Source organism: Malaclemys terrapin, chromosome 19 (assembly GCF_027887155.1).
Source record: "Malaclemys terrapin pileata isolate rMalTer1 chromosome 19, rMalTer1.hap1, whole genome shotgun sequence".
Lineage (NCBI taxonomy): Eukaryota > Metazoa > Chordata > Testudines > Emydidae > Malaclemys > Malaclemys terrapin.
Window position 1 is genome coordinate 2,282,064 of NC_071523.1, and position 21,430 is coordinate 2,303,493.

Below are 21,430 nucleotides of genomic sequence, written 5' to 3' on the forward strand. Positions count from 1 at the left end.
GGGCACCAGGAAATTTGGGGTACCAAATTGCCCCAAATTTCCTGGTGCCCTACACAGCTGCATCCAGTTCCAGCGGCCAGCACGATCCCCCTCGTGAGCTGCGCACAGCAGGGCCTAGGAAAGCTGCCTCCGCCCCTGCCCAACCCCTTCCCCTCAGCCCCCGCCCCTGCTCCGCCCACACCCTGCCTCTTCCTGCTCCTGCTTTGCCCCCACTCCATCCCTTCCCCCCCCCAAACCCTGTCCCCTGATCCATGTGTCCTGGGAGACTTCAGCAGGGGTCAGGGTCGGGCCCGCCCTGCACTCACAGGGTGGCGGGAAGTGGAGTGACTCGGCCCCAGCCCACTACGCTATGCTGGCTCCCGGCCGGGGAGTGCTGGGGGGCGGTTCTCCCCCTTCCTCCAAGCCTGGGAGCCAGGGGAGCAGAAGGGAGCAGGCTGGGGCTGGGTCACTCCTCTTCCCGCCGCCCTGTGAGTACAGGGGCGGGTCGGACCCCTGATGCCTTCCTGCACTGGCTGCTCCTGCCTTCCAAAGCCCTTGGGTGCAGCCCCTCCCCCTTGGAGGCCCCGGGGCGGCCCCCCTGCAAGGGGGCTGCGTGGGGCACCACAATCTCTAGGGACGGCCCTGGATACCGGTACTTGGTGTGCTCCTGTGGTTGCTGATACAGAACCTCTTGCATCCTGTGTTCCTTGAGGAATCCAGTTATCACCTTTTTCTCCTGTGTCAGCAGGTATCTGGCACATCTCGGGTATTTCAGGCAAATCTCTCTTTCTCCAGCCCAGACAGACCGTCTGTTTCCAACAGCTTGCAATTGTGTCTCTGCTGTGGGGTAACAGTTTTTGCTGCCTTCCTGCTGTTCCCAGGTAGATGGCATGTCCAGACGGCAGCGTGGACAGTGGCTTTGTGTGTGTGTCTTAGGCGAGTTTCTGTCTCTCTTGCTTTCCTTCCAGTGTGTATTTGTCTAGTCTGTTCTTTTTGTAGCTTTGAGCAACTGCAGTCTTATGGGAGGCAAAACTTTGTCTGGCTGGTAGCAGGTGTGCTGGGAAAACAGATCCTTCTCTCTGGATATTTCTGAGTTCCAGCAGGGCTGGACACAGACCTCTGTCTCGGTTAGTTTCTTTGAGGGAGATTTTCACTGTCCGGGTAAGTCTCTTGGCTGTCCCGTTACCCTGGGATACACTGGCAAGGAGGTGATGGCCGGTCAGGGCAAATTCCTGAGATTCTGCGTGTGAGAGCTGGGTCAGTAATTAGGGGCTTTGGTAATTTCAGGTCTTGCTGATTGTGATGGGATCTGGGTAAGCACTGAGTGCTGCTTGTGTCTGATTGTTTGACATCTCCATGAATTTGCTAGTAATGAATAAATGGGTTTCTTTGCCAACCTGAAATAAATCTCTCCCCAGCTTTTGCTCCAGTCTCTTTGGCACGTTTTGATCCTGGGTTGCCTCATTTTGGTTTTGCTCTTGGGAAATGATTACATGCATTACAGCGAGCAGGCATGTCTCTTATTTGAGCAATTGTTTCAGGCAAGAACAAAATCTCTCTTGGCCTTCGCTTGCATTTCTCGATACCTCAATGACGGCAATGTTTTCGTTTTTTTGCTGAGCATCTTTTCTCAGAGTTTCTGACAGTCAAGTCTTTTTCCTGGCCTTCCCTAACTGGCCAGTGTGGTTTCAGTTTCAGGTCTTATGCTACTGGCCTTTCCTTGTCAAACTGGTGATTCACGTTCACTCTGTTTTAATGTGAAATGCCTCCCTTCTTGACTTTCACGTTCATCAGTCTTGGCATCAGGTGATGTTGATCTATTTACTTCCCTAATAAGGGAATCCAGTTCTTGACTGATTTATATTCCACATGGAGGTCACGTCTTTGAAGCTTCACCACGCTGTGGATTGTAGGTAGTGCAAAAGAAACTTTGTGATGGCTTGTGATCGATTCTACAGTATTCTTTTCTTTCTGATGCAGCTAATCTAATCCATCCTGTCTGCGTATGAATTTCAAACAGCCAGTCACAATACTCAACCTCTCCTTTTCAATCTGGACAATTTCCTTCTCCTTCGTTTAGGGGTCTCAGTATAAATGCAAGTGGCTACTGTTCTGTTATAAGGGGGCTGCACTCAGAAGTGGCAGCTGCAACTGGCTTAATTAAACCCTCTTTTAAAACTAGCAGATTCGTAATCAGTGATGCAGGCCTTGATCCTGGAAAGGGTTGTGCATACATTTATCTGTTACCCATGTGAATTGTCCTATTGACTTCAGTGAGACTGCTCATGTGCTTAATAAGGTTAAGCCCATGTTTAAGAGCTTCACAGAACTGGGGCTTTAAACTGCTGTTTAAATCAGGTCATTTGTTATTGCCACTTTTCTGAGCTTCCTTTAAAATGTTTTTTATTAGCCAATGATAGATTTGGAATGAATGTTTCCAAATAATTTATCATCCTCCACTTTACAGTGTGAGACAAAGCATTTCAGATGTGGCTTCTAGTTTATCTGGATCCGCCATTAAGGTAAATTTCAGTTGGACTTTGGGTTTTGGCCTTTGAAAGGGTTTTTGAGTTTTGGTGTCTCTCCCTCGCTGTCTGCCAAACTTGCCCAAGTCTTTCGTTGCCCAGCCCAAATGAAAACATTATTCACTTTATAACTTGAGCACCTTTGAAAAGTCTGAGCAGTAACTCTTTGAAATACCACAGGAGCAGAACTAATACCTACAGGGGGAATTCACTTCACCTTCTGATATCCAAATGACATATTAAAAGTCACTAGCTTAGTGCTTGATTCATCTGACTCCTCTTGCCAAAATGCATGTCCTGCATCTAATATTGAGAATGTTGGTTTTTTTCTTGAGAGAGTTTAGCTGCTGCTCCTTGACCAGTTTTCAGTGGATTATGTTTCCATTTATGTCTTTATTTAAATCATATGGCTCAGTGCATATCTGCACTTTATATTTGGCTTTTCAGTTACAGCCCTAGAATTAATCTGAGATGTAGGTTATTTGGATTTTCTACAACCCCAAGCATTTTACAAAGCTCAATTTTTATCTTTGCATTCAGGGGAATAAATAAATAAATAAATATTTTTTTTTTTTTTTACGGTGGATGGATCACCAGTGTTGCTGATTCCTCTGTCTTATCATGTCACGTTCAACCCATATGTGATACTGGGGCATTTGCAGCCAACAGCCTTGAAACTGAGGCCCGGTCTACACTAGAAAATTAGCTACGTTTAACTACGTCAGGCAAGGATGTGAAAAATCCCCCCCGAGTGGCTCAGTTAAGCCAACCTAAGACCCCATGTAGCCAGCAATAGGCTGATGGGCGAATCCCTCCTCTCGGGGAGGTGTGTCTACACCGAAGCACTACAGAGGCACCGCTGTAGTATTTTAAGTGTAGACAAGCCCTAAGTTTATGGTTTTAATCCTACCCCAGCTGGAACATCGGTATTAACTGCTTGGAAAGTTATGAAGTGATCCCCGTTCTTTAGAACAAGCCGTCATTGTTCCGTGTCCTGGGATTTTAGGTCCGGGATAGGACCTCCGCTTTCCTTTAGGTTGCTAGGCAGGACTCTTAGCTACTCTCCTATGTAGTTTACTTGCAATAACATTGCATTTTACTCCAGCGACCAGTTTAAAGGCTGCTGCTCTTTCCTCCAGCTTGCTGAGGCCATCCCTTCAGGGTGGGGCTTAGAGAGAGAATTATTTGTGGGTGGAGCTAAAATGTGACTCTCTGGGAGTGTCAGTGGGTGACATGCAGACATGTGAGATTGCCCAATTTCCAGGGATGCGCCTGATTCTGGCATGCTCTCCCAGGCACCGAGTAACTGCCTCTCATGTTTTGTTTTTTAAGGAAAGGCAGCTGCTTGGTTTCCCCAACAGGGAGCCTAATGCAATGGAGACTGGGTTTGAGAGAGCTGTAAATAAAAGTGGGGTAGAGACAGCAGCTGCAGCGTGGTCCCTTCAGCGGGAAGATCCAGAGTGCTGGTGGGAATGCGGCAGGCGGACCCAGTGGCGGGAGCGGGTCCCTGCAGCTCAGGAAATGGGGCAGCTGGAAGAGGTGTGGGTACAAGGCAAAGGGGGTGGTTTGACTCTGAGCAGGACACACAGCACAAAACAGTCACAAGGGGAAGGCAAATGCCCTGGAGACCACAGGGAGGGATTTTAGCTAGGCTGGGAGCCCTGGGTTCACATCCTGCTCCTTAGGCAGAAGGGAGTTAGAAGCCCCACAAGATATTTAACTCTCCCCATATATATGCTATGTAGCAGCCCCATATTGCCGCCTCCTGCAGTTACATGTCATGAACTGGGCCCGAATGTAAGATTAAATCATGTGTTTTGGTCTGTGTCTGAGCTCCCCCCAGGGTGTGTGCCATGGGGCCAGAGCTGCCAACTCTCTTATGTTCATAGTAATTGAGGCACTCCCATGCGGCCCCTGTTGAGACTGGGCCCGTTGTGCTAGGCACTGCACAGACACGCAGGAAGATACCAGGCAAGCCTCTTGGGCAGTCCTGCTTTTGCAGTGTCCGGCACTCGCACAGAATCGGACCTGAGGTTGAGCGGTGTCAGACAGGGGATGCCATTTTAAAGAGCGCGCCACTCCGCCCCAGCTGGCGGGACCTCGCACACATGGTCACTCTGGCGGGAGCGGAGTAGTGAAAAATGTCCCCTCCCTTCCATGTGGCCTGTGTGCGAGATCCCACTGCATGGGAGGAGGGCGCCATTTCCACCCCCCACACACACATAGTGTGACCTCACATGCACTGTGCGTCTGAAGTCATCCAAGTGGGGGTGGGGTCTTGGCAGGGGCAGGCTCACACCATTCCCAGAGGTACCGGAGTCTCTGGGAATGCATGAGTGGCCACCTTATAGGAGACAGACCCTGCCCCGAAGAGCTTGCAGTCTAGTGCAAAGCATGATGGTGAGTTTGGGATGTGGGAGCTGGAACAGATCCTCCCCAAACACTGTTAGCTGGGCCCAGCCTGGGAAGCTGGGCTGGGTTTACACTGGTGACGTACAGGCCCAGGGTTCTCAGTGCCCTGAGGGATCCAGTGCCCATAAGCACCCACGTTACACCTTGGGGAACGAGGCTGCTTGGTGGGAAGATGAAGGTATTAAATCAGGTTCTGCCCTTAGTGGTTCTGTCACAGGCAGGGTCTGCTCCTCTCTGGGCACAGGAAACATCTCCTGCACTCTCTGCTCTGTCTCCAGCTGGTTCTGAAAGGGACAGCTCCCACTGATACCAAACAAATGCAATAGTGAAACACCTTTTAATAGACCATCCCAATTCACTGCTAAAAGCAGTGCTTTGCCATATAAAATCCTTCCCACAGCTAAGCCAGCTTCCCAGGTAAATATATTTTTTTCTCCTCCATAGTGGGTCATCAACAGGGTTTAAACCAGAGGTGGGCAAACTTTTTGGCCTGAGGGCCACATTGGTTTTCATAAATTGTATGGAGGGCTGGTTAGGGGAGGAGGTCGTGGCCCAGCTCCTGTTTGCCCTCCCCAGGACTCCTGCCCCATCCAACCCCCCCTGTTCCCTGACAGTCCCTGTGGGACCCCTGCCGCATCCACACATCCCCACTCCTTGTCCCCTGACCGCCCCCGGAGCCCCTGCCCCTGACTTCCCCCTGCTGCCCCATCCAACCCCCCCTCCTTCCTGACTGCCCTCCGGGACCCCTGCCCCCATTCAACCCCCTTTTTCCCCTCTGACCGCCCCGACCCCTATCCACACCCCTGCCCCTATCCAACCCCCTCGCTCCCTGCCCCCTTACCGTGCTGCCTGGAGCACCGGTGGTTGGCGGCACTACAGCCGCGCCGCCCGGCTGGAGCCAGCCACGCTGCTGCCGCCACCACACAGCACAGAGACCGGGTCAGGCCGGGCTCTGCAGCTGCGCTGCCCCAGGAGCTCACAGCCCCGCTGCCCAGAGCATTGCGCCGGAGCAAGCGAGCTGAGGCTGCAGGGGAGGGGGGTGAGCCTCCTGGGCCAGGAGCTCGGGCAGGACGGTCCCGCAGGCTGGATGTGGTTTGCGGGCCATAGTTTGCCCACCTCTGGTTTAAACTCCCACTATTCAGATCCACAGCACAGACCTGTTTGCACTTAGCTCTAGGAGTAACTGCTCGGGAAGGTGTGTTATTCCCCTTGCCAGCTCACACACGTGTCACCCACCGGCAACGGCTCACCCGGGCAGCAGGATTCCTGGCTCTGGGAGCAGACAGCGGTTTAGTGATTCCAGACGGCACAGCCAAATGTCACAACACTCCCCAGTCGGGTTAGGAGCGCTGAGTGCAAACACAGGGGCTGTACCACTGAAGCTAGCAGGGAGGTAGTATCAGAGTCACAAACATCTACGTGGACAAGTGGCTAGAGTGTAACACGGAGCTGCCCTTTGTTACTGTGGGTTTTAGAAGCCTCTAATTTGCCATGTTCTTCTAACAGTCTGTGGGTCTGTCTTCACTGCAGTTATTCCATATGATTGGCACTTGGGTTAGTCTAGCCCAGGTGTGAGCAGCTGCGCTGCAACACCTTACCTGGCTTACCATGTCCTCACGGGTGTTGCACACCCCTGTGTGTGTCACTAGGACATCGGGGGGCACATCCGCATGGTTCTTTGTGCTGCAGCGACCTGAGTCACTCTGTGATTCTTCCCCAGTGAGTTGTGGGAGAACTTCTCTGTCCTGGCACGTGAGAAGGCATTAGAGGACTGGCAGGACCTGCGTAGCATCCTCATCGCAAGGTGGCCAGTTTACCAGTGTTAGCGTTCTAACCCTTCCCCCAAGCTGGGCCAGCTCGCCTGGGGTGAAAATAGTGCCACACTCAGGCCAGAGGGATTTAAGGGGGGGGATAGGGCACAGGGGGGCAGGCAAGCACCCTAGTAAGAAGCCAGGCTAAGGCTTGGTCTGCACTGCCCTAACTATGTCAGTGTCTACACTACAGCTGTGCTCCTGCTGATGTAAGTGCTCTACTACACCGACATAACTCCTCCGCCGCGAGAGGTGTAGGGCTTATGTGGGTGTAGTTAGGGTGAGACACTGCGTTCCTTACATCAGCTGTTGGCTGGCTTGTTAATTTCACGATGCCCCTGCTACAAGCTGGGGGTGGAGGGCAAGAAGCCCGGGGGCAGCTGGGCTCCTGGCATGGAGCTGCGCAGAGCTGAGAGTCTTGGCTCTCAGCCTCCCACACGGCCCCTCTTCAGTCAACGGAACCACTAACAGAAGAAGGGTAGTGTGGACATCACCTAATGTAGGTAGACTTAAAATTGTAGTGTAGACATGCCCTAACTCTGCAGGGCAGACAACCCCTTTAGCAAAGCTTTTGATACGGTTTCCCACAGTATTCTTGCCAGCAAGTTAAAGAAGTATGGGCTGCATGAATGGACTATAAGGTGGATAGAAAGCTGGCTAGATCTTCAGGCTCAACGAGTAGTGATCAACGGCTCAATGTCTAGTTGGCAGCCGGTAGCAAGCGGAGTGCCCCAAGGGTCAGTCCTGGGGCCGGTTTTGTTCAATATCTTCATTAATGATCTGGATGATGGGATGAATTGCACCCTCAGCAAGTTCGCGGCTGACACTAAGCTGGGGGAGAGGTAGATACGCTGGAAGGTAGGGATAGGGTCCAGAGTGACCTAGACAAATTGGAGGATTGGGCCAAAAGAAACCTCATGAGGTTCAACAAGGACAAGTGCAGAGTCCTGCACTTAGGATGGAAGAATCCCATGCACCACTACAGGCTGGGGACTGACTGGCTAAGCGTCCGTTCGGCAGAAAAGGACTTTGGGATTACAGTGGACGAGAAGCTGGATATGAGTCAGTAGTGTGCCCTTGTTGCCAAGAAGGCTAATGGCATATTGGGCTGCATTAGTAGGAGCATTGCCAGCAGATGGAGGGAAGTGATTATTCCCCTCTATTCGGCACTGGTGAGGCCACATCTCCGTCCAGTTTTGAGCACCCCCACTACAGAAGGGATGTGGACAAATTGGAGAGAGTCCAGTGGAGGGCAATGAAAATTATTAGGGAGCTGGGGCCCATGACTTATGAGGAGAGGCTGAGGGAACTGGGCTTATTTAGCCTGCAGAAGAGAAGAGTGAGGAGGGATTTGATAGCAGCCTTCAACTACAAGGGGGGTTCCAAAGAGGATGGAGCTTGGCTGTTCATAGTGGTAGCAGATGACAGAACAAGGAGCAATGGTCTCAAGTTGCAGTGGTGGAGGTCTAGGTTGGATATTAGGAAACACTATTTCACTAGGAGGGTGGTGAAGCACTGGAATGGGTTATCAAGGGAGGTGGTGGAATCTCCTTCCTTAGAGGTTTTTAAGGCCTGGCCTGACAAAGCCCTGGCTGGGATGATTTAGTTGGGGATTGGTCCTGCTTTGAGCAGGGGGCTGGACTAGATGACCTCCTGAGGTCTCTTCCAACTCTGAGATTCTATGATTCCTGTGAGGACATGAGAAATCCTGGCTTTCACATGATTTCAGGGAAGCAAAGTACAGTGAGTGAAAGGCCTACGTGCCGTGCCCAGGAGAGGGCCACTAAAATACAAGCTTAGAGCCCATGAGATCTAGCCCCAGCTCCTCCGCTGCCCGCTGCTGCTATTTCTATGCCCTTTCCTCACCCTTATTCTGAACCCAACTCTCCTACTGTTACCTTGGGGGTAACCAACGTTCACCCATTTTACAGGCCAGGTTGACACTAAAAAGTTGGGCTAGCAGAGCTCCGTTGGCTATTCATAGCCCTAGGTGAACATGCTGGCAAAGCCCGCAGTGCAGATGCAGCTAAGCCAACAGAAAAAAGTGCTTCGGTCACCCCGTCATTCAGGGAGATAGCGTTACTACCGGGCAGAAAAGCTCCTTCTGTTGACATACCAGGGGCCATGCTGACATAGGCCCTGTAGTGTAGACATGTCCACAGAGAACTGAGCACGAGGGCTCATTTTCACTCCCCTTCTGACCCTGAGTCCCGTTCACACACAAAACCCCTTTGTGAGTATGACGGCACTTTTAATTCCAGTTGGCTGGCCCATCAGGGTCCGGGCTGTTGCTCGAGTTAGCACAACTCCTCAGCTGTGAACACAATCACACTGCTGCTAATCCAATCACTCCGGGCCACCTGTGTGTGACTTCACAGCATGGCCGCTCTCCCTTGACCTAGGTTAACTTGAGCCGCATTAACTCAATGGTAGATCATGCAAGTGAACTGTTAAGACCTAGTGTAAGAACTTGCACAGAGTCCTACAGGCAGAGCTAGGAACAGAATCAGTAACACAGCCAAGTCTCCTCCACTTTGCCACGTAGGGGTTGTCTGCCCTGCAGAGTTAGGGGATGGCTACACTACAATTTTCCCCTCATCCACAGAGCCAGTTATCTCATCAAATATCTATAGCAGGGGCCAAAATCCTGTTGCTTGCATAATTGTTGGCAACATTAACATCTTATCAGACAGCACAGATTTTATTTATTTACTCGTGTCATTTTTTAATCCAACTTCAGTTGCCACAAGGTGTCCAGGTGCCACTTGGGCCCACACCCGCCTCCGTGCAGGTATCAGGTCACGCCCATGGCTGCCTCCTTGCAGGGAGGAACTTACGGCTGAGAGGGGGAGAGAGAGAATTAGTTCAGGGCAGACAGGCAGTGGGTGGTGTGTTATGAACCTGAAAAATTATAACTCAGTTAATTTCTGGTCTGCATGTAAATGAAGAAATGCATATTCATCAACTATGCAAATTAGACAGTGCCATTTGCTTTAATTCTCCAGCTTTCTGGCCCTTCAGCCTTACCAGATATGGACATGAAGAACCACGTTTTCAAGTGGCCTCTGATTTTTGGGTGCCTGCCTTAAGTTCTGGTCCCAGCTTGAGACACCTGTGGCCAGACTTGCAAGTGTACTGACCACCCACATCTTCAGATGTCAGTGGGAGCTGTGAGTGCTGGAAATCCGGCGCAGGGGTCTCATGTCTGGCAACGCGGAGGGAAGGCACCTAAAAGCAGAGGCCATGTGCAAACAGAGCTGTCAGTGAGGGTTTGGTGCTGTGTGTGCGAGGGTGAGCGTAGATAGCATTCGGGCCTGGGACTGTGAAATCCTTCCTTCCTGTATCCCCAGAGGGACTCCCTGGTAAGGAGGGAGAGCCACTGAGATCTCTTGCTTAACGACTCAGCTGAGCATCGCCTGGAGAGAGATGGCCATGGTGACCCTGCACAGGCGTTCGTGGGTGTAAAACCCAAGGAGGGAGAAGGAATGATTGTTCCAGCTGGCAGTTGGGGGTAGGACTTAGGCCCACCTGTCTGACTCCTCATTCCCTATCGGGGAGCAGTGTAGTGTAGAGGTGGGATTAAAGAAAAACACCCTTGTGCTCCCACAGTCGCAATGACCAGAGGTGAGTTAGGGGCCCGAATGTTGCTGCTGAGGAATGGGATGAGAGGCAGCAAGGCGAGGCGTAGCCTCAGGGCTAGGCTAGCTGTATTAGCCATGGGTAGACAGCTAGGGAGAGAGGAGAAGCGCAGGGCCAGCCCCATGGAAAACCATCCTGCTGAGGGAGTGGGAAGAACGTTAGGGGTCTGTGCTGTAAGGAGAGGGGCCGTGTTCCTCCTCAGTGGGTTGAGCGGCTGTGCATGTCTGGCTGTCGGAGCTATTCGGCTGCAGCATCGTCTCCCTGGGGATGTTCTGGGAACCTGCTTGCTGAGGGCCCTGCCATTCCATTGCGCACAGCCCAGGGAGCCGATTGCAGGGGACGCTTCTGCCTGCCCCTCCTCCCCCAGTGCTGGATTAGATGGGCCCTAACTAGTCTCTGCTTCTCTGCTGAGTTCTGGTGGGTACTGGGTTCCTGCTGAAGGGGTATGAGGTGGTGTGGACTGTTGTTGCTTCATTATCTTCTGGGTCTTTTGTGATCCTCCATGGTCCCACGCTCCCTGTGCAGGGATGGTCTGGGGAAGGCACCCTCCATCTTGGAGCCACAGGGCTTTCCTGCATGGCGCTGAGGGGTGCCGTCCTCATCCCACGCTGAGCCCTTGGGGACGCCTTGCTTTGCCTTCGACCCTCAATGGTTGTGTTGTTGCCACCATCTTTCCAGCCAAACGGATCCTGGAGCAGCTGCTCCTTAGCAGCCCCATCTCCATCAGGGTCTGGGTTTGATTGCCAGGCCTGGGGGTGTTGTGCCTCACCCCAGCCAGGCAGCGACACTGGGCTCCCAGGTCCCTGAGCCGGAGGTGAACGGCTCCAGTGACGGGAGCAGAGGGTGGTCTCTAGGGAGTGAAGGGGGAATCCTTTTGGCTGTGGGAGCCCTGCTGCCCGAGATGGTGACTACACCAGGGCCATGCTGGTGGGGGTGGGGGGCACTCGGCTGCCTCACGGGCCATTGCCCTTCCTGGGGCAGGAGGGGCAGCCTTCTGCTGCTGTCAGCCGGCACCCGGGGGCAGGACCCCCACACTGTCACCTACAGGGGACAGAGGGGCTGCCCTGAAGCAGAGGCCGCGACACTGATTTCACTGGTGCACTAAGCCTGAGGAGATGGGCCGGGGCATGGGACTGGTGTGTGGAGCGGGAGAGGATAAACCATGCACAGATGCGCTGAATAAACCCACTGCATGCGCCCCTGCCCCATGGAGTCGGGCCCAGGCCCGGAGCGGTGTCCGGGAGCGCAGGCTCTGGGTAAAGCTCCCGTGTCATCTCCGAGTTGCAGCTCTGGCACAGTCTGTTCCGCATGGGGAGGGGGCTGGGCCTGGCAGGGGGTGGGGGGATGCGTGACCAGCGGCCTGGCCAGGCCTTGCCGTGTGGCACCTACTGAGTTGTGGGGAGGGGGGAACGGAGCCCAGCAGCAAGTGCCACCCTGTGACCCTCTCTCTGTTTGCCTCCTTGCAGGATGGCGGAGCCTCGATTTAACAACCCCTACTTCTGGCCGCCCCCTCCCACCATGCCCAGCCAGGTAAGACCCCCTCCCTACCCTGCAGCCAGAGAAGCGAGGAGGGGCAGCTTTTTGCAGTCGTGGGTGAGATCCGGCTGCAGAGCAGCGCGATCCCAGGTAGTGGCTGTTGGGGGCTGTGGCAGGGCCAGCCAAGATCCCGGGAAGAGCAGTGGGCAGGGCCATGGCCGGGGGGGACTGACCCCTGGGGAGAAATGAAGGTTGCTAAAGTCCTGTGGCCAGTGGTGATGAGGCGGGATCCAGACACTTAGACCACGTCTCAGGACCCACGGAGCTGTTGGGCTGGGGAGCGTCATGCCAGGGAAGGGAGCCCCCTTGCGAGGCTCAGGGATAGGTGAGAAGGGACAATCCGGCCCTGAGCTCCTGGAGGGCCGGGGGGAGGTGAGTGCATTAGATGAGCTATTACCTCTGCTCCGTCTGCAGCGTCTATGGTAGATACCCCAGCTGCAGCTGGCTGGGAGAGGGGCAGCCTTTGGCAGGCGTCCCAGCGCAGAGCAGTGTGCCACTAGCTTAGTGGGTGGGTGGAATCCCAGTGCCACGTGCTGGCATGGGAACTGCCAGTGCTGGGGGCCCCACTGCATGTTGGGAAGCGTGCAGCTCCAGGAGTCTGGCCCCTCTTTCCTCCAAGCAGTCGCAGAGGTGGGGCCGTGGGGGGAGAACCCTTCCCCACTCCACACGTGGACTTGCAGGGGAGGGGCCGTGCCCCAGAATAGTGGCACAGTTGGGGGTGGGAGCCAGTGTCTCCTCACCTGCGCTGTGCCAGGGCTGGCAGCTTCCCCGTGGGGCACCTGCCGTGCTCCCGTGCCTCTGGCAGTGACGTGTGCGTCTTGCTTTCCTCGTCCCAGCTGGACAACTTGGTTCTGATCAATAAAATCAAGGAGCAGCTGATGGCAGAGAAGATCCGGCCCCCTCACCTGCCCCCCACCTCGGTGTCCTCCCAGCAGCCCCTGCTGGTGCCCCCCTCGCCTGCAGAGAGCAGCCAGTCCATCATGTCCCTCCCCAAACTGCAGCAGGTCCCAGGGCTGCACCCACAGGCCGTCCCCCAGCCTGACGTGGCCCTGCATGCCCGGCCGGCCACCAGCACGGTCACAGGTAACCACAGCCCAGCAGCACCGTGGGGAGCACTGCGGGTGGGGCTGGGAGGGGAAAGGTTAGAGGGACGGGTGTGCATCTCTGCACAGGCAGGAGGGGACAGGACTCCAGAAGAGGGGGGCCCCCTGTGTTTGAGGGAACCCAGATTACCTGGTAGGATCCCTAGGCAGAGGCTGGCGCTGCCCCCCACTCCTAGGCCATGCTCTCCCCCTTGGCAGGACGGTCTGTTTCACCCGCTGCCCTTTCTGCCGATGGGGTACGGAGGTGGAACCTCTCAGTGCCATGTTGCAGCTGCAGGGGGTCCCCTCCTCTGCCTCTATTCTCAGGGGCTGGGAGTTTGGGGGGGGGCAATGGGTCAGCCTCCCTCCCCTAGCTAGGGTCCCCTAAGTGGGATCAGCTGTACTGGGGAAGCCATGCCTGTCTGGGAAGCTTCCTGCGATGGGGTCTCAGTATCCCAAAGCCAGCTGCCCCCTGGGGGAGAAGGGCGAGCTCCATCCCTGCGCAGCTGCGTTCCAGTGATCCCCCCCCCCCTTTACCTTTCAGGTCTGGGGCTGGCCTCCCGTGCCCCCGCAGTCAGCACCTCGGAATCCAGCACTGGCACCAGCACCCCTTCCACCCCCACCTCCACCAGTCAGAGCAGACTCATCGCCTCCTCGCCCACCCTCATCTCAGGGATCACCAGCCCCCCGCTCCTGGACTCCATCAAGACAATCCAGGGCCACAGCCTGCTGGGGGCGCCCAAGTCAGAGCGAGGGAGGAAGAAGATCAAGGCGGAGAACCCGTCGGGGCCGCCCGTCCTCGTGGTGCCCTACCCCATCCTGGCCTCGGGCGAGACGGCTAAAGAGGGCAAAACCTACAGGTTGGGCTGCCCCCACCCCAGCTGGGCACTCCCAGCCTGGTCTGCTGGCTGCTCCCTTCCTCTGCTGAGGAGGGCACCTGGCAGGGGAACATGGCAACAGCCCCTTTCTGTTCAGGTGCCACCCTACGGCCTTCATTTGGCCAGGCCTCTGCTGGGGTGTGGCCCCACCCTCCATGCACCACCCCCTCTCTGCCAGTGTGGGGGCATGAGCACAGGACTGGCACCTAGGACTCCTGTGTTCTAGTCCCAGCTCTAGGAAGGGGATGGGAATCAGGGTGGCTGGGTTCCTTCTGTTCCTGGTTCTGACACTGATTCCCTGGGTGACCTTGTGTGGACTGAAAGGTCAGATGATCCCCTGTGCTGGTGAGCGGAAGCTGTGCTCAGTCCCTGCATTGCTAGCTTCTGCAGACATGTCCCTGCTGTGGGGCCCATCAGAGACTAGCTGCCCTGCCCGACCATGCTGGCGCCCCACAGCCTACAGAACAGTGTGTGCCCATCGCCGGGCCGGGCAGAGGGAGGGGAATGGGACAAGTCCTGGGTAAGAAGCCAGGCCTGTGGGGTGGATCTGGCCCGTAGCAGCCAGGCCGGAGTTACTCCCGGGGCAGGCTGGGGCTGCAACAGCCTCATGTCCCGCACTGCTTTCAGCCCCTGGCCCCTGCAACGCTGCAGGGCACACTGTCCTAGAGCTGGCAGTGCAGGTGCCTCGCGGGGGGCCTGGGCTGGGGTGTGCTGCTTGCCATGCCCTTGCCTGATGCCCCCCGGGCCCCTCTCGCTGTCCCTCCCCAGGTGTAAAGTCTGCCCCCTGACCTTCTTCACCAAGTCGGAGATGCAGATCCACTCCAAGTCGCACACAGAGGCCAAACCCCACAAGTGCCCGCACTGCTCCAAATCCTTCGCTAACGCCTCCTACTTGGCCCAGCACCTGCGCATCCACCTGGGCGTGAAGCCGTATCACTGCTCCTACTGTGAGAAATCCTTCCGCCAGCTCTCCCATCTCCAGCAGCACACCAGGTGAGGGGCGGGGCTGCAATGGCCAGTGTCTGGCTGGCTCTGAGCAGGTGCCACCTGCACGCCCCATGGAATCCCAGAGCAAACAAGCCTCTGACAGCTGGACCAAGCCTGTAACTCCTGTCTGGCTGAACTGGTTCGTCCCACAGCCTTTGTCCCCAAGCGGCTGGGAAGCTGTAGCCTCTGTCCTCCCGATGGTCCCGCAGTGCAGTGCTCTGTATGGGGAAATGACTCCTAACCACCTGCACCCACCAACAGTGCCAGGCACTATGGGTAGGGCCCTACCAAATTCATGGTCCTTCTTAGTCAATTTCATGGTCATTGGATTTTAAAAATAGTGAATTTCATGATTTCAGCTGTTTAAACCTGAAATTTGATGGTGGTGTAATTGTAGAGGTCCTGACCCAAAAAGGAGTTGTGAGGGGGTCACAAGGTTATTGTAAGGGGGGTTAGTACGGCTACCCTTCTGCACTGTTGCTGGCGGGGCGCTGCCTTCAGAGCTGGGCACCTAGCCAACAGCCGCCCACTCTCTGGCTGCCAAGTTCGGAAAGTAACGCAGGAGTAAGGGTGGCAATACCGTGACCCCTCTAAAATAACCTTGCGACCCCCCCCCCCCCCAAAAAAAAACCCCTCCCTTTTGGGTAGGGTTACCATCTTTGGTTGGATGAATTCCTGGAGGTTTCATCACATGACATTATCTTTAATTAAAGATTAATTCCTGGAGAGTCCAGGACAATCCTGGAGGGTAGGCAACCCTACTTTTGGGTCAGGACCCCCAATTTGAGAAACGCTGGTCTCCCCCATGAAATCTGTGTAGTAGAGGGTAAAAGCTCACAAAAGACCAGATTTCACAGGGGGAGACCAGATTTCACAGGCCGTGATGCGTTTTTCATGGCCGTGAATTGGGTAGGGCCCTAACTATGGAGTCCCAGAATGCACTGGGATAAGCACAGCATGGGCATGCCACCACTGTCCTGTCAGGAGCCGGGCTGCTGGTGGTCCCTGCTTTGTCCAGCCTTGAGCGCCCCAAGAGCCATGTAAAAATTCACCAGCACCTATGAGACCCGGCTCTTGTGGGCACGCCAGTGGTGTAGGTCTGCGCCCTTGCACCAGTGTTTGCATGCAGTGGGTGTGTGGCACGTGTCCCTGGTCTCACATGCCCAGGTGCCCGATTTTGCCTGTGAACAGGTGCCCAGCCATCCTGTTGCATGGAGCTGTGGAATCGAGCCCAGGTTTTCCCATTGGGCCTACCTGGGAGAGCGTTTCTCTGGCCACCTCAGGACCCCTAGAGTGATGCAGGGTTTGACTCCTATTCCCAGCCTGGGCTTCCTCTCCCTATGCCCCTGGATTCCTGCGCTGCCCCCCAGCATCAAACATGAAGGAGCAGGCGGCCTTCAGAAAGCACCTGCTGGCCTCTCTACTCTGGGAGCCTGTGTGGAATGAAGCCAGAGGGACAACTGCCTCCTGTGAGCCCTTGGGACAGGCCAGCCATCCTCTGCCTGCCTCCGTGGACTGGCCCTATAAACCTCCCTCCCTCTTTCCCTTCGGGACGCCACCTGTCCAGGTTTGCCCAGGATCGACCCTCTTTTGAGGTAGCTGTGCTGGGACACCTGTCAAGTGCTCAGTACACGGCCAGCTGACCAGTCTGACGGGCCCAGGAGCATCCTGGTTGTCCTGGGTTTTTGTACCTCAGAGGTGGCAGCTCTGCCCTCCCTCCGGGCTGAACCAGTCAGACTCCATGATCTTGCTGAGCAGGAAGTAACTAACCTGTGGGGTGGTGCCAATGTGTCTTCATCACGGAGTTAGCTCGAGTGACTCCTCTCGAGCGAGCCCAGCTCCCGTGAGCACGGCCATGCTGTGTCTGGGCTCTCCCACTGCCAGGTCTGCGCTGGCACTGCCCGCGCTCGTGTGAGGCGCTAGGACTTCTGGGGGCACAGCCCAGGACGTTCGCATGGAGGGGGCTGGGCGGCTCTGTGAGTACGTTCCCAGTGAATTGAGGGAGAACTCATCTGTCCTTCCAGGAACAGGGGGCATGGTAAGAAGGCCTTGGCAGACTGGCAGCACTCGAGTGGCGCTAGCTGTGTCCCCACTGCAGGGCAGGTGACGAGCGGTGCACGTCTCAGGCCAGCCAACTTGAGCTAAAAGCACCCCTGGACTCGCGTGAAGGCGTTTCTGTGCGGACGGGACATTCGAGTTATAACTCCAATGACGGCAAGGGGAGGCTTGCCCCAAGCTGGCGCTGGCTAGGCAGCATGCTGGGAGCCCATTGCCCTGCAGCTGGGGTGGTCCGTCTCCATCCCGTTGCTGGAGAGGGCTGGCTCCTGCTTTTGTGTACCTGGCCCCCGCAGGGCTGGAATCCAGCGTGCTAACAGAGGCAGCCCTTTGGGGGACAGAGCCACCTTCACCCCCTTGCTCGCTGAGTGGGCAGGAGAGGAGAGGGGCTGTCCAGGTGCCCTGTGTGTGCTGGGGCCTTAGAGGGCTGCTGCACCCCCACAGCAGAGTAGGGCACGGGGTTTGATCCCATTCTAGGCGGTGCCTGTGTTGACGTTCCTGTTGCTGTGTTGCAGAATTCACACTGGCGACAGACCCTACAAGTGCCCACACCCTGGCTGTGAAAAGGCTTTCACGCAGCTCTCCAACCTCCAGGTCAGTGCCCTGTTGGGGCCCGGCAGGTTCCCAACCCACGGGGGGCCGAGCCCTTGGGGAGGGGAAACACAAGTGGTTGCGGGGTGGGGGGCGCAGGCGCAGAAAATAAGAAGCTGATGGGGGGAGGGGACCTAGGTCATGGAGCTGGGCAGTTGATGGGAAGGGGGAGATGGATGTGGTTCCAGGGAGCAGCATCAGTGTCTGGGGGCCTAGGACTGGGGGAGGTGGCGCCGATGCCCCGAGCCCTGCAGGGGGCTGTGGGGATCGATAGTCGTTGGCCCCTGTCCCACAGGGGTGTCTACTCTGCCATTGGTGTGGATCCTGGGAGCAGAGCAGGCTGCTCTACATGGTCCCCCAGCCGCTGGGCTCCGTGTCCCCATGGGGTGGGGGCGTGGCCCAAGAGCTGCCAAGGATTGTGCCACGTAACACTGCCCCGGCCTCCTCCCGCCCTCGCAGTCACACCAGCGACAGCACAACAAGGATAAGCCCTACAAATGTCCGAACTGCTACCGGGCGTACTCGGACTCGGCATCGCTGCAGATCCACCTCTCTGCACACGCCATCAAACACGCCAAGGCCTACTGCTGCAGCATGTGTGGGCGGGCCTACACCTCGGTGAGTGGCAGGAGGCGTGGGGAGCCAGGCACTGGCCAAGGCAGGGACGGGGCCGCCATGGGGCCAGAGGTGCCACGGGGCAGGGTCTGTTCCAGAGACGGCTCATGCCCCCTGCCTGTGCCAGCTGAGCCCCGCGGGATGAGAAAGGGAGGGTCTCTGCCCACAGCCAGGTGCTCGTTGGGTGAGGAGCTCCTTAGCACAGCAGTCATCCCAGCACTGGCAAGGGAGGCTCTTACGGTGCTGCAGGGATCAGGCTCCAGCCAATCGCAAACCAGCTGGTAAGAGAAAATTGCTCTCTATTGGCTAGAGCCTGAAGCCTGGGCTTCTTCCCGCCAGGTGGAGGCGGATCCCTTGGGAGAGCCAATCAGCTTGTCACCTCTGAGCTGTCCTGTAGCGCTCCCAGGCGTGTGAATGAGGATGGATTCTGGGCAGGGGCATGGGATGGGGGCTCTCTTCTGGGCACAGGGGGCGAGGCAGACAGTGGACCCACCCCTCCTCGCTGCACTGCTTACCCTGCTGTCCGGCTGTCTCTCTCCCCCCAGGAGACGTATTTGATGAAGCACATGTCCAAACACACCGTGGTGGAACACCTAGTGAGCCAGCACTCGCCACAAAGGACGGAGTCCCCCGGCATCCCAGTGCGGATCTCACTCATCTAATCTGGGGCTCCCTCGCCCACCCCTACCCTGCGCAGCTCTCCTCCCCCCAATTCCGGATCGCCAGGGGCCAGGGGGCGGCTTGGAGACGATCACACAGACCACCCCCCCAGCACCGCCACCGAGTGCCCGCGCCTGCCGAGCCACGGGGAGCGACTGCGAAGACACTCATCTTTTGGGAGAAATTAATGAATGAATTAATGTTTGGAAAACACCCCTCGGCCCTGGTCCCGTCCCCAGCACCCTGCCGGGAGAGCCAGGGACTCGTCCACAGTTTTGGTGAAATCCAAAGACTATTTCAGAGCACTTTGAATCTCTGTGTTTGGTTTCTTCATTTTCTTTCTTTTTTTCCCCTTCTTTCTGCCCCCGCCCCCATCCTCCGTGCTCCTTTCTGCTCTCTTTTGGATACAAGTAGAGATATATATATATATATATATATTGGCCAAGAAGTTGGTGCTGCTAAAACCGAAAACCCGAACTGGACAGAGACGCGCTGGATGGCATGGCGGGCAGGATCCAGGGCCTGGCACTCGGGCTCCTTCAGCCTCAGGATGAGACTCTGGGATGTGCCCAGCCTGGCGCTTGGTATCTGCTGCTCCTCCTGGACTCTCTGTTGGGAGCCAGCGTGAGGCCAGTTGAGAGGGGAATGGGTTAACCTGTTGGCTGGAGAGGTGAGATCTGCGGCTCTGCTGGCGTGGGGACAGGCGCTCGAGCAGCAGCCGCAGGAGGGAGACCTTTGTTCTGCAGAGGTCGCTGTTCCCCGCTGGGGCTTGTCCCTCTGCCGCTTTGTCTAACCTCGTTGGGACGTTTTGGTTGTTTCCTTTGGTTTGTTTCCTTTGTCCTGGTTCGAGCTGCACAGGACTGGCTGGCCCCGCGGCCACGCCGTGGTCCGTGCACGTTTCACCCGCGCCCTCCGCCCGGCTGGGGTAAGTGTGGTGGCTGCCGGAGGAGGCGCTCAGCCTACGACAGGCACACAGCCGGGGCTGGCCATGCCTGTGCAGAATCCAGAGATGCAGCCCATGGAGACCACAGGTCCCAGCATGCCGTGCTGTAGTTTGAGCTAAGCAGTATCCCACCAGATCGGGAAAGTGCATTGCCTGCTGGGAGCTGTAGTCTATAGGATTGGGGCAGCGAGTCAGGCAGACAGTGGCCAGCTCTGGTATAGTCCCAGCTGTGGGGCTCCCCTTTCCAGCCCCCAGCTCTGCTAGGCCAGCCATGGCATGTGGGAGTGGAGGGGCACTTTGGCCATGATGCTGAGGATTGGGGACGGGGGGGGGGGGGGGGGGGGCATGGGGTTTCACAGCAGGAGTTTGGGAGTCTCAGCTGTCCACGATCCGCTGCCCTTCCTCTCTCCCCCCCCCCCCCCCCCCCCAGTCCACCTGGTGCTAACTAGGGATTGTCCTGAGCTATGAAGGGGCGTTTGCTAAGGAAGAGTGAGTGTGAGAGACGGGGGCGGGGGGTACTCGCCGCAGGTTATGCTCTTTGACGTGGATTATTTTTCAATCTCTCTTCCCCACTATGGGCATCTAGTGCTGCTGCTCTGGAAGCCCGGGCACCACAGCAGCCCGGGGCAAGGGGGCAGCCTGGGGTCTCCTCTGTCTCCATTACCTCCTGGAGCCTGTGTTTGCTTATCGAGGGGCTGGGCCCCAGGCAGAGTGTTGCATGTGGGAGAGGGGGGTCTGCCCCATGGGAAAGCTCCCTCCAGACCACCCCAACCAGGAATGTCTCTACCCCCTGTGCCCCGGCTCTGCCCCTCCCTCTGGGTTCCCAGCAGGGCACTGGCAAACACTTTCTGCACCTTCACAGGATTCACATAGAAACCCCATCCAGTCCCTGAACCCTGCGGCAGGGTTAGCGCTGGCTCAGTCCCTGGGGCTTGGGCACCAGCCAGCTGCCGTGAGAATTTCCCTTTCTCCTGCTGTGTCTGTGCAGGATGGTAATGAAGCCACCTGCAGAGCACCTGTTGGCTGGCACAGTAACACCTGGAACATCTGCTGGCTGGGCACAGCTCCCGTTAGCCCTATCCACACTAGGGCCTGTGACTGGCTCCATTTCTGGCCCAGCTATAACCCTGCCCATGCTCAGAGCACCTGTCAGTTGTTCTGAACTTGGCTGACCCTACCTTGGCTCAGCCGGGACCATGGTTTGGGCTGTAGCTTGTGCTCTGTGAAACGGGGCCGATTAGAATCAGGTTTGAGGGTCACTTGCAAACAGGGCTGTACTGAGCACAGTAGGGCTCTGCAGGACTTGGGGAGATCAGCAGGGGATAGCCTGCATTGCCCCCACTCCCTGCTGCTGGCATCGGAGGTGAGCTGTGACATTAGCACCGCTTGGATCTGAAATTCTGATCCATTGGGGTCTGATTCTGCTGCCATGACAAAGCTCTCCCAGAGGTTAGTGGGGCAGGATTAGGCTGTGAGCCCCCCTGGCTCCTGGGATGCAGGGAACAAACCAGCTCCCTCCTGAGCAAACTAAAACACTAAAGGGGAAGAGGAAAGCCAGCGTGTGCCCAGTAGCAGGGACTGGCAGTGCCTGAGGGGGCTGACTTAGTCTGTCCTGGGACCGTGTGGCTGGTCAGACGGGCGATGGGAGAAACGCAGAGCGGTCTGTATTCCCGGAGAGACGTTCCTTCCCCATCTCCCCTGGCACCTCCTGGAAATC

General features: G+C 56.6%; 1 protein-coding gene across 10 annotated transcripts in view; it reads left to right on the plus strand.

Moving 5' to 3' along the window:
• The window catches only part of ZNF362 (zinc finger protein 362), a 44,935-nt gene extending 26,148 nt beyond the window's left edge, over nucleotides 1-18,787 (plus strand). For all 10 annotated transcript variants that reach the window (XM_054009232.1, XM_054009235.1, XM_054009236.1 and 7 more), the window contains 7 exons: nucleotides 11,833-11,896; nucleotides 12,739-12,985; nucleotides 13,529-13,844; nucleotides 14,631-14,855; nucleotides 17,420-17,498; nucleotides 17,955-18,113; nucleotides 18,656-18,787. In XM_054009232.1, coding sequence (XP_053865207.1) covers nucleotides 11,833-11,896; nucleotides 12,739-12,985; nucleotides 13,529-13,844; nucleotides 14,631-14,855; nucleotides 17,420-17,498; nucleotides 17,955-18,113; nucleotides 18,656-18,772 — 1,207 coding nt within the window. In that variant the 3' untranslated portion in view covers nucleotides 18,773-18,787. The remainder of the gene's footprint in view (nucleotides 1-11,832; nucleotides 11,897-12,738; nucleotides 12,986-13,528; nucleotides 13,845-14,630; nucleotides 14,856-17,419; nucleotides 17,499-17,954; nucleotides 18,114-18,655) is intronic.
• The last annotated feature ends 2,643 nt before the right edge of the window (nucleotides 18,788-21,430 follow it).